At 36.4% G+C, this 12,288-nt stretch overlaps 1 protein-coding gene across 1 annotated transcript in view; it reads left to right on the top strand.

Moving 5' to 3' along the window:
• DCDC1 (doublecortin domain containing 1) overlaps positions 1-12,288 on the top strand; it is a 465,966-nt gene that overhangs the window by 29,942 nt on the left and 423,736 nt on the right. Inside the window, exons 4-5 of the mRNA XM_032415097.1 lie at positions 10,395-10,658; positions 11,869-12,025. Coding sequence (XP_032270988.1) covers positions 10,395-10,658; positions 11,869-12,025 — 421 coding nt within the window. The remainder of the gene's footprint in view (positions 1-10,394; positions 10,659-11,868; positions 12,026-12,288) is intronic.

The raw sequence follows: 12,288 nt of genomic DNA, 5'->3' as shown, positions 1-12,288 counted from the left end.
CTAAATTCACCAAGCATGCTTTGTGTTTCAAAGAGCAGGGAAATAAAAAACTCTGTCATTTTTATGCTTATGCTGAAGTTTCTGGTGAAATGTTCCTGATTAAGTAAAAGTAAAATGTTTAGAAAATACCATAGTAGTTTATACTTTAGCCCATTATAAAATTAGTAAAGATTTTGAATAAAACAAAAAGTAAAGCAAGTGTGATTCAAGAACTGATTGTATGTTAGAATACTATTAGCACAAAGTAACAGAAAACTCAACTGAAAATGACTTTAAAAATGAAGAAAATGAGGAAGAATTCATTATCTTACATAACAGATGCAGGGCAATTCTAGGGTTAAATTCAGTGGTTCAGCAGTATTTTCAAGGAGCCTGGCTCTTTGGCTCCTTCCCTCTGCCATCCTCAGAATATTGGCTAGATCCTTGGGTATGACTCCTCCTACTTGCAAGATGGCTCATTACATGTTCACTCAACAACGTCCAACTAAAGAAAATGGATATTTGATCACTTATCTCTCTCTCTTTTTTTTAAAGGTTTTTTTAAGTAATCTCTACACCCAATATGGGGCTCTAACTCACAACCCCCATATCAAGAGTCGCATGCTCTACTGACTGAGCCAGTCAGGCATTCCTATATTTCTTTTTATTAGGGCAAAAAACCTTTCCCCCGATGACTTGGCCTTATGTCTCATTGGCCAAATTTGGATCACAAGGTGATTACTTAACCTGCAAGGGACAAAGGAAATATAATTACCACCATTGGTGTTAGACACTGAGGATTTACCCACTGGAGCTAATCAGGGGATACCTACCATGGGCATATAAAGAGGATGAATCCTCAAATATAACTGAGGCTTTTCTTTAAAGAAAAAATCAATGGAAAAACTGTTGAATAAATATTACCTGACATAACTCTTGGGTTTGGCTTTATTATATTTTACTTCTAAAATTGTGTTTGTCGGTGGCATTTTTGTGACACATTTTGGCATGATGTCATAATTATCAAAGAATAAATCCTGCATATCAATTACTGGTTGAGTTCTAGTAGAAGTATAAAAGATACAAAACAAAGACCTTACCCTTGCAGAGTGAGATATAAAATCATGTGAAACTACATAGCAAATCACAAAGCAAACATTTCAATATGCAAACTAGTACATTAGTTCATATAGGACCTTGGGGGGATGATTTAGAAATAAGGAATGATTAGGATTTAGTAGGCTTAACTCCTCTCATGTGTCTTGTCAGTTTGAGCAGCATTGTTGAGGCCTCCTCTATTCTGCTAACCTCTGAATTTCTCCCTCATAGTACCCAGGACTTTCCTTCACAGTACTAATCACAGTTAATAATTGTAAGTTTATATGCGTGACTATTTGTATAACATTTCTCTCTTCCACTAGACAATTATTGTTATTATGGAAGGAGTTCTAGAAAATGTAACCACTGAGTTTAGATTAATATTTATTAAATACCTGCTTATTGAAAGATGTACAGTAATGGGTATAGATCAGCTGAATGAAACCCATTGGCAAATGACTGGTAAGAACTAATGAAGGCAATGTGGTGTAATTATAGCTGAAAGATATTACAGAGGAGCAATGAGCAGGACCAACTGGTAGAATTCCTTGAATAGGAGATTGACAAGTATGATTTTATTAGTTTTCCTCAAATTTCTATAAAAAGCCACTAAGACCCACTAATGCTATTAAAGCAGAGAAATGAGAAGAAAAATTGTTCTTGTCAAAACTAGAGTTATACCCTTAAATCTTATCATAGTCTTATAATTTTCTGTACTACTTTCTGAGCATATTTTCTTAGACTTTTGGACCTCAGATCTTTATTTAGTTGTTAACTTGTGAAGTAAAAATTGTACATCAGATTTAACAAAAATTACAAAAAGTAAAGCATAATTAAACAGTAGTCTAGACTATCAAGGGGGCTACAAATTCTACAATGTATAGGCTCTATCCTTGATAATCTTTTGGATTATGGTAAGCTGATATGTAGACGAGGTATAGTCGTGTTTGAGAAAAGGATAAAAGCGTAATCTACTAATGTACCTTTGAGCTTTGTAGTTCTGTGACTTATCATATCCATTATATCATGTAAAGAAATTGTTTAAAAGATTCATTTACCAGGGCACCTGGGTTGCTCAGTTGGTTAAGTGTCTGCCTTCAACTCAGGTTATGGTCTCGGGTTTCTGGGATCAAGCCCCGTGTTGGGCTCCCCTGCTCAGTGGGGCATCTGCTTCTCCCTCTCACTCAGCCCCTCCCCACGCCCTCCCACTCCCTCCCCCACCTCTCTCTACCTACCTCTCAAATAAATAAATAAAATCTTTTAAAAAAATTCATTTACCTAAAGTATATAGTTTTTAATTAACTGATAGTTTTTATTCATACTGCTTTAAGGTTAAATTTTGACATGTTTTATTTCATCTTCATCTAAGCACACATAAAATCCTTAAAAATATACATAGTTTGGGGTGCCTGAGTGGCCCGGTCGGTTAAGTGTCTGCCTTCGGCTTGGGTTGTGATCCAGGGGTCCTGGGATCGAGCCCCACATCAGGCTCCCTGCTTGGCAGGGAGTCTGCTTCTCCCTCTCCCCCCTGCCTGCACTCTACCTACTGTGCTCTCTCTCTCTCTGTCAAATGAATGGGTGAAATCTTTAAAAAAAAAAAAAATATATATATATATATATTTATACATAGTTTAATATATGTAGACACATCTCATCACAATTTTTGTTCTTGAATAGTGTTTTCCAATACCTGAAAATAAACTCCTGAAAATAAACTAATTCAGAAGTAATGTTGCTGATGTTGTTTAAAGGAAACATATGAGAACTTTTACATCCAAGTGAATATCTCCTCCTTTAAAATACTCTCTTTAGGAAGTAATTTATTCTAATAAAAATGCCATTTCTCAAAGCATTTTTTTAGTTCCTCTTTGAATTTGTCATCAAAATCTGTGACATACTCTTTAAATATCCTCAGTACTGAATGATAACAAAACTCAATCTTACGTACTTATATTTAAATTTTCCAGAAAATTTACCTCAGATCAGAATCTAAATTTGGCATAAAAAATGGATAATGAAAACTGCATAATTATGGTAGGCAGAAATTTAATATGGCCCCCAAGATTCCCACTTCCTGGTGTATATGGCTGGTATAATTGCCTCCTCTTGAGTGTGGGTAGGATTGTGAATATGATAGGATGTCACTCCCATAATGAGGTCACATGATAAGGTACAAGAGATTTTTGCAGTTGTAGTTAAAGTATGTAATTAATTGTCTTTGAGTTAAATGGGAAATTATCCTAGTTGAATCAGATCAACTCTTAAATGAAAATTTAGAGGTCAGAAACAGAAAAATCAAAAAGGTGAGTTTCTGTTGGCCTCAAGGAAGATGATAGTCACCATAAATTCTACAGCTATAAGGAACTAAATTCTGGCAAAACGTGAATGACCTTGGAAAAAAGACTGTGAGCATCAGATGAGACTGTAGCCCCACTGACATCTTGATTTCAGTTTTATGAGATCCTGAGCAGAGGGTCCTGCTAAGTTTTCCCCAGACTCTTGACCCAGGGAAACCATGTAATAATAAATAGGTATTGTTGTAAACCACTAAGTTTGTGGTAATTTGTTGCCCAACAATAGGAAACTAATAGAGATAGATAGATGATGATAGATAGATAGATAGATAACAGATATTTTTTAAGAAGTTATATTTTTGAAGTAGTGTGATTGATATTCTTGTACCAACCTAATATAGTATAATTTAGGTTTTAGGCTGGGAAAAAAAAATGCTTTTTACCAGTGGTAAAAGAGTAAATAATACAGTGATGAATTAGAATATTTGACAGAAATTGAGGCCTAGCATTTTAGATGGAGGACATAATCAATGAAGTATAGTGATTCCAGCTATCAAATCTACCAGGGCAAATGTGAATGCACAGGAAGGAAATGCATTTCTATATACAAGGGCAGCATAGAAGGGCACCTGGGTGGCTCAGTCAGTTAATCGTCTGCCCCCTGGCTCTGGTCATGATCCCAGGGACCTGGGATTGAGCCCAGCATCGGGCTCCCTGCTCAGCAGGGAGCCTGCTTCTCCCTCTCCCTCTGCCTGCAGCTCCCCCCTGCTTGTGCTCTCTCTGTGTCAAATCAATAAATAAAATCTTAAAAAAAAAAAAAAAGGGTAGCATAGAAATCTTACCAAAGAAGGAACAATTTGAGATCTGTATATATGTGGATCTTTTACAGATATAATAAAAGATTTATAGTAGAGACACATCATAGACTTCCAGGACAAGATAATAAGACTGACATAGAAATCTTAAAAAGAAAATCTGTGTTATAAAATTAGCTCAGGTTCCAGAATGTGGTAGATAGCCTCAACAGTAAGTGAGGACAAAGTGAGGTTATTTTTTATGATAAAGGATCATTTCCTAAAACATTGGTTTAGGAATCCACATGGTATTCCTACACCCATCCATAGAGAATAAAGATAAGCCAATAAATAAAAGTGACCTTAGTATTAAACTAAATTCAGTATCATTTGGGAAAAACAAAGTCCAAGAAAACTGCCATTCAGCTTATCAAATTTTATAAAAAACAGTTGTAACAAAATCTAGATTTTAAAATAAATTGTAGGGCACCTGGGGGGCTCAGATGGTTAAGCGTCTGCCTTCGGCTCAGGTCATGATCCCAGGGTCCTGGAATCGAGTCCCACATCAGGCTCCCGGCTTAATGCAGAGCCTGCTTCTCTCTCTCCCTCTGCCATTCCCTCTGCTTGTGCTCTCTGGCTCTGTCTATCTCTCTGTCAAATAAATAAATAAAATCTTAAATAAAATAAAATAAAATGAATTATAATGTAAATTTTATGTAATTATTATTTATAAGAAGCACAGGGAGGACAGGATGTAAAGCCTCAAGTCCTGGCAAGCAGAATTTTGGAGCTGAGTTCCCTGCATAAAATCAGGAGACATGAAAGATAGATACACCTACCCATGGAAAAATGGAATAAGAAAATATAGACCACCAGCCCAAGGAAGCAGCAATAAATGGGTATGATGTGTTCTAAGGTTCTTGCCTTGTCCAGAAAGTAATTAATTAGTAATTTAAATTAATCTTTAACAAGACTAAGATTCATATTGTAATAGCTAGTGTTTCCATAAAAAGTAAGGTTAAACAATGTAGGACATTCAACCTAATAGAAATGAAAATGAAATAATAAAAAAGATGTTATTTAATCTGAGAGAAAACAAGAAAGGAATGAAAAGGAACATAGAATACATAGGAAAAATAGAAAACAAATTGTAAGATTATAGGCCAAATTCTCAATTAAAAGACAAAAACTATCTTGGTGAATGAGATAACTATGCGAATGTAGAGTACAATTCTCAGAAGGCAAAAACTTTGGGGGGAAGATAGCTATGTGAAGATATATATAAATCTGGAGGTGGAAGGAAGTTCACTTTAATAAATCTGAATGTCATGGGATTTCTAAGAAATATTTGCAGAGGAGGCAAAAGGATCTTTCAAAGAAAAAAGGTGAGGAGAATAAGAGAAAGAAAGACAAATAAAGAGACTACAATTATGGTGACTTAAACACAGTCTACACGTTAGAGTTCTATTAGCTAAAGAGCACTGCTGGTTCACTGCTCCTAGTGTAGAGCTACCTCCTTTGCCCACCTCTCCAGTCACACGATGCAGTGTCTCTGCTTATCTTGGTATAGGAGACAGGCCATGCAATTCCCCTGCCAAGTATGTTTTCCTCTTTTGGCATGCATCTGAGAGTCCATCTTACTCGAAGCCCTCTTCATCTTATTATCCTGCTCTCCTGTCCATAGTTTTTGGGCCACTGACGGGTACTTTCCCATCCACAGGCTTGCCAGTGGCTTATGAGATTGCCTAGCTTAAGAATTCTATCCAACAGGGTGTCCTAAACTGGGTAGTGATGCAGTTAAACTTTTGGGGGCATTGAATGTAAGTCATAGAGAGTCATCAGAAAGTAGTGTGGTATAGAAATGGGGAGATACATAGAGGAATTAGCAGAACCCATGAGGACTGAGAAGAACAGAGGTAGGTTAGGCAATAATGATGTAAGAAGAGGAAGCAGTTAGGCATAGAAGGATAGATGAGGTTGCGGAGTCAAAAAATGTGGCACTCTACTAGAGTTGTGGTTTTTGTTGTTGTTTTGTAATTTTTTTTTTTAAGTAAGCTTGATGCCCAATGTGGGGTTTGAACTCACGACCTGGGGATCAAGAATCACTGAGCCAGACAGCAGTCCTTGTTTTTTAGTTTTTTAAGTTGAGTGTAGTTAACACATAATGTTATGTTAGTTTCAGGTGTACAACATAGTGATTGGATAAATTTATATATTATGTTATGCTCACCGCAAGTATAGCTACCATCTGTTCCCAGACAATGCTATTACAATAATAATCACTTCTACGGGAGTTGTTTTTAAGTCACTAGTATATTCTGAAGAGCAGTGAATGGCCTTCTCTTTGTGCCCTGCTGGAGTGGTTTTATTTTCTTTTTTAAGTTTCTGTGTATACTAGTAACAAGCTCAGTCACCTGAAACCCAAGTGTGTTTGAGCTGAATGGTCCTAACACCCTCATTTCCAGCATTAATTTAACAAACCATGTGTATGGGTTTAATTCCCTTTGTAGGAAAAGTTAGCTTTGCCAAACAGTTCTGTGATTATCTTCTCACACCCAAAGACTAGGCAACACATCAACTGTTAAAAGAAAGAAGAGTTTAATAGTGTATAAGAACTAGTGCAAACCTGTCATCAGCATTGATAAAACAAATCAAAACTGAAGACTACAGATGGTGGGCCAAAAGTGACATTTTCACATGAAAAACTACCTTTTCTCCCCCTTTTTGATATAAATTACTAGAGAAAAACCAATAATAAATAAATATGGTAAAATCATATAATTTAGTTTAATTCTTTTAACCATTTACCAGGTAAATCTCATATAATTTATTGTCCTAACCCTACCAGAATCATGTGGAGTTGGGAGGGAGAAGGATGCGAGTTTCCCTAAAGGATTCCAATGCTCTTACCAGAAGACAGGGGGAAGATATGCCAGCAGACGAAAACAGTAAATAACTTTTACATGATTAGATTGAGGAAGGCAAGATATAAGTAAAATTACTTGATAAAATTTACATTCTAGTAAAATCTATAAAGATCATATAGCAACCTGAAAAAAGGTTATAAGACAGTATTTAGGTAAAAAAGGCAACATACTGAATTAAAAGTGTGACACATGATGCAGGGTCATCGAGCAAAATGGTCAAGAAAGAATTCTTGAGGCATTTTATGGTACAAAAAGATGTTTTTATTAGCACACTGGGACAGGACCCGTGGGCAGAAAGGGCTGCACTGTGATTGTGAGAAGTGACTGATTATATAGGGTTTTCTATCCCATGGAAGTGAAGGTGATGGTAGGGCTCCAGGACATTGAGTCTATAGGTTCTTGGAGGTCTGGCTATTATTAAGATTGTGTTTTTCTTGTTAATCATTAAGACAGTTACAAACAATAGTGGAGTTTCCTGTCCTGCATGACTGCGATCATTATCAGTTGACAATTTGTTTCTCCCTACCTTTGTTCTTACAGTGCCTGAGGAATGTTACACATATCCCACCCTAAGGGGAGTGGGGCTTGTGGGGTGTCAGCTCCAGTTTTGCCCTCAGCTTGCCTTTTGCCCTCTCATCAATACAGCTGAAACTTTGAAATTTGGAAAAAATAAAAACCTTTCACTTTCTGGTGGTGTGAAAATGGATTATTATATAAAATCATGAGGATATTTATAAACATATTTGACAATAAACAAAATGCATTCATTAAAAAAGAAAGACACAGGGCACCTGGCTGGCTCAGTCAGAAGAGCATGTGACTCTTGATCTCAGGGCTATGAGTTCAAGCCCCACACTGGGTGTAGAGATTACTTTAAAAAAAAATAAAATCGGGGCACCTGGGTGGCTTGGTGGGTTAAGCGGTTAAGTGTCTGCTTCAGCTCATGATCTTAGGGTCAGTCTGCTTCTCTCTCTGCCCCTCCCCCCACTCATGCTCCCTCTCTCTCTCTCTCAAATAAATAAAATCTTTAAAGTTTTTAAAAATAGGGCGCCTGGGTGGCTCAGTCGTTAAGCGTCTGCCTTCGGCTCAGGTCATGATCCCAGGGTCCTGGGATCGAGTCCCACATCGGGCTCCCTGCTCGGCAGGAAGCCTGCTTCTCCCTCTCCCACTCCCCCTGCTTGTGTTCCTGCTCTCGCTATCTCTCACTCTGTCAAATAAATAAATAAAATCTTTAAAAATAAATAAATAAATAAAGAAAGAAAGTTTTTAAAAATAAATAAATAAAATCTTAAAAAAAAAAGACACGCAATCTGCATTATGTAGAGAATTCCTTTTCTTTCTTTATATGAGAATTTGCTTTCCAAGTGACTTTTTTTTATTATTTTATTTTTTTAATATTTTATTTATTTATTTGACAGAAAGAGACACAGCGAGAGAGGGAACACAAAGAGGGGGAGTGAGAGAGGGAGAAGCAGGCTTCCTGCTGAGCAGGGAGCCCGACGTGGGGCTCGATCCCAGGACCCTGGGATCATGACCTGAGCCGAAGGCAGATGCTTAACGACTGAGCCACCCAGGCGCCTCTCCAAGTGACTCTTTATGGGCACTGGGAACTGTCTGAGATCCGCAGATCTCTCCTCCTGCCTGTTTGCGGCTCTTCCCCTAAGCTGAAGAGCCTCGTGACCGTTTGCAGTTCCACAGCTAGTGCTGCAGAAACGCTGCCACTGAGACCTGACCGCTGCCACCTGCCGCCACCATGGTTGTTGTTAAAATCTGAGGTACCTCAGGTGGTCTGAAGGGAGGTCTCGCCTCTGCCAGAGTTCAAGTCCAATGATAATTCAAAAGGCTGTTTACCAAAGTTCTGAGCCTGGGTAGATCCTCAGAGCAGAGGGAAGACCATAGAGCTATGGTCAATTCAGGACAGACTTGGATAGAAAACATGTGATAACAACAAATACAACTGCTTGGATCCCAGTGTTTTAGCTTTATTGATGCACTGTGTCAAGTCTCATCCACACACCCACACCAATTTTCCCCGTGGCACGTGACTGCCTTCCATTCTTTCAGAGGAAGTAATCAACCATTTTACACATTTGTGAACATAGAGAGGACAGGCCAGGAGAAATAATTGTGACTGTAATGACATTGGTGGGTTAGAAAAAACTGGAGGAGAGGCTGTCTGTGCCAAGCTTTCCACATTAAGCATATGCTGTTTTATAATTGCACGGGTGGGTGGGGTTATATTACATTATGTATAAGAACTACTGAGGAACTAGCAAATTGGACAGAAGCAGATTTGGTTTGTATAAAAATACAAATACATGGAATACTGAAATAATACATGGAAGCTTACTATCCTCTATGCCTAATCATCACACAGCTCAATATTTTTAAATATGTTAAAGCTTGTTTCATTTTATCATACCAGCAAATTCTCTATATATTCCATCTTCCTAAGTTGGTATTTACATAGATTTACATATTGTCACAGGTCATATGGTCCCCTGTTCAAACATCCTAGTTCATCTAAATGCTACTCCTCCAGCTTAACTACCAGGTAGGGTGATCAACCAACCCAATTTGTCTGAGACTGAGGGACTGAGGGACTGAGGGAGTTCCTGGGGTGTGTGACTTTGATTGCCAAAGCCTGGGCAGACCTGAGCAAACCAGGATGAGTTGGTCACCCTAATCCCAGCCTGCTATGAAGCCTTTATCAACTTTATTCCAGACAATGTAAGTTTGCCTTCAAGGAATTTGTTTTGCATTTATAATTAATACATACCCATAGTTCTAAGTGGCTTACTTAACATATATTCTGTCTTTATTAGGGGATAGTTTGCAAGTTTCTTGAGGGTAGAAGCCACATATCTTCAGCTTTTATATTTCCTAATACTGAGCAGAGTGCTAGTTTTTAATAAATGAATCTAAGAATTTAAAAATTTTACTTGCATTGTTTCAAGCATTACACAAGCTTTCTTCTTTAATAGAGTAAAGCAATTCAATTTAATGGTTATGAATGTGGGCTTTATTTTAGTACAGGCTTAGGTTCAGTTTCTCACCCTGTCAGCTTACTGATTATGTGAACTTTGGCAAGTTAATTGTCTCTCTGAACCACAACTTCTTAAATCTGTAAAATGGGGATACAAATAGTACCCACTTCCCAGGGATGTTATAAGGATTAAATACAATACTGGCCAGTGTGTAGTATTTTGTCTAGCACATAGCACACAACCAGTTATGGGGTAGTTGTTAATAAGTAATTACAAATCAATTCACTGTATTCTTCCATGGATTGTTTCTTTCAGAGAGTTTATGTCATCCCAGGCAAAAGCAGTTATTAAAACTACTGAAGATTATTTGCAGTTTGGCCCCAACAGACTTTTGCATTCAGCGGCAGTATCAGAAGGGTCAGGACTTCAAGATTGCTCCACACATCAAACAGCATCAGATCATAGCCATGATGAAATATCAGACCCATATAGCTACAAATCAAACAGTAAAAACAATTCTTGTTTTTTATCAGCATCCAAGAGAAACAGACCTGTCAGTGCTCCAGTGGGTCAACTGAGGTAATCAAAGCTGTTCTCTGTTCTTTTAACCGACTGCTGAAGCTTTTTCCTTTGAGCAGAATTTATAATGATTCAATTGACTATTTCAGACATTTGTAACACATCTCTAGGGTTTTGTTTCTGTTTTTGTTTTGTTTATTTTTTTCTTTGAAAACACCTGAGTAGAATGTTGCTAATTACACTTGTGGAAAACATGAGATACACTTCAATGTGGATAATATCAAACTCAGAAAAAAATACTTGAAGGAGAATCAGGCTAGGACTACAGAATATCTGTTTACCAGGTATTTGTTTAAAATCAAAATGCATACTTTTGATATTTAATCATTATTTTGTAATAAAATCAAAATGAAATGGACTTATAAAACCATTTTGTGTATATATTTTCACATTAAGATTGTTATCATAAACTGTTAACCTAAGAATTTATGGATAGAAGAAAATGTTGGCAAAAGCAAAAATCAAACCAAGAAACTGATACTCCCATTATTTTCATATATTTGATTAGGTGGGTATATTGTGATTTTAATTTACCTAAAGTTTTTATTTCAAAATGTTTACTTTGCTTCTGTGGCATTAAGAATTACAGGGTTAGAGAACTCTGAAGAAAAATACAACATGCTAGTCATTTGTCATGTACTTTCGCTGAGAAAATAATAAGAATCGAAACTGATTTTGAATGAAGACAAAACTTAGAAATCTTCCCTTTCTACCCCCAAACAAATTTGAGATGAAAGCAGTTACAACTAACTTTAGAATAAGAAACTTAGAGTAAGAAACTATTTGAATTTCAAATCTTTTTAAAAAATCAAAGAACTTTGGTAAACATGAAAACTTAAGGGAAGATCTTAGCCATTTACTATTTCATGATGTTAGGACTATGTTATTGTTTTTTGTTTTCTAACAGAACACAGCATGTATACATACGATTTTTTAAATGAGGGTTGTGGTGTTTTATAAGTTAATTGATAAAAAATCATTTATTCTCAGATAGGTGTTTTACATTAACAGTTTTAGCAAACTTATCCTGTGTTAAATTTTTAAAAATATTTAAGTAGATATGGACAATCTTAGCCTATAAAAAGTTTTTTTGAGGAATACTTGGGAACAATCATTAGGGCTTATATCTATAAAAAATGTCTAGGATAATATTTATTTAAATGTTTTTACTAATTAACATGCACCAATTTTGTGGGTTTTTTTCCTTCAGAGTTGCAGAGTTCTCTTCTTTAAAATTTCTGCCAGCCCAGAACTGGCATAGATTGTCTCAAAGTCACAAACTTCATCCCAGAGTGATTACAGTAACAGCTTACAAAAATGGATCTAGAGCAGTCTTTGCCAAAGTTACAGTACCAACCATCACCTTGGTAAATAGTGTTCAAAAGTTTTCAGTGCTTTATTTCTTCCCTTACTCTTTTTATAATTTAAGAAATGAAAAAGATGATGTTTATTGTGTTAAAATTTTCTTTTTAGTAATGAATCTGTAAAATGCTTATATATACATAGATCTCACAGGTATTTTATTCCTTTCTTTTTTTTAATCAATATATAAGTGGTATATTGAATTAAACAGAATAGCTTTATATCTTGTGGAGTTGTTAAACAGACAGAACAAGGACTAAAATTAGAC

This window comes from Phoca vitulina, unplaced genomic scaffold (genome assembly GCF_004348235.1).
Source record: "Phoca vitulina isolate PV1807 unplaced genomic scaffold, GSC_HSeal_1.0 scaffold16, whole genome shotgun sequence".
NCBI classification, from domain to species: Eukaryota; Metazoa; Chordata; class Mammalia; order Carnivora; family Phocidae; genus Phoca; species Phoca vitulina.
This window is presented reverse-complemented; position numbering and strand designations above follow the sequence as displayed.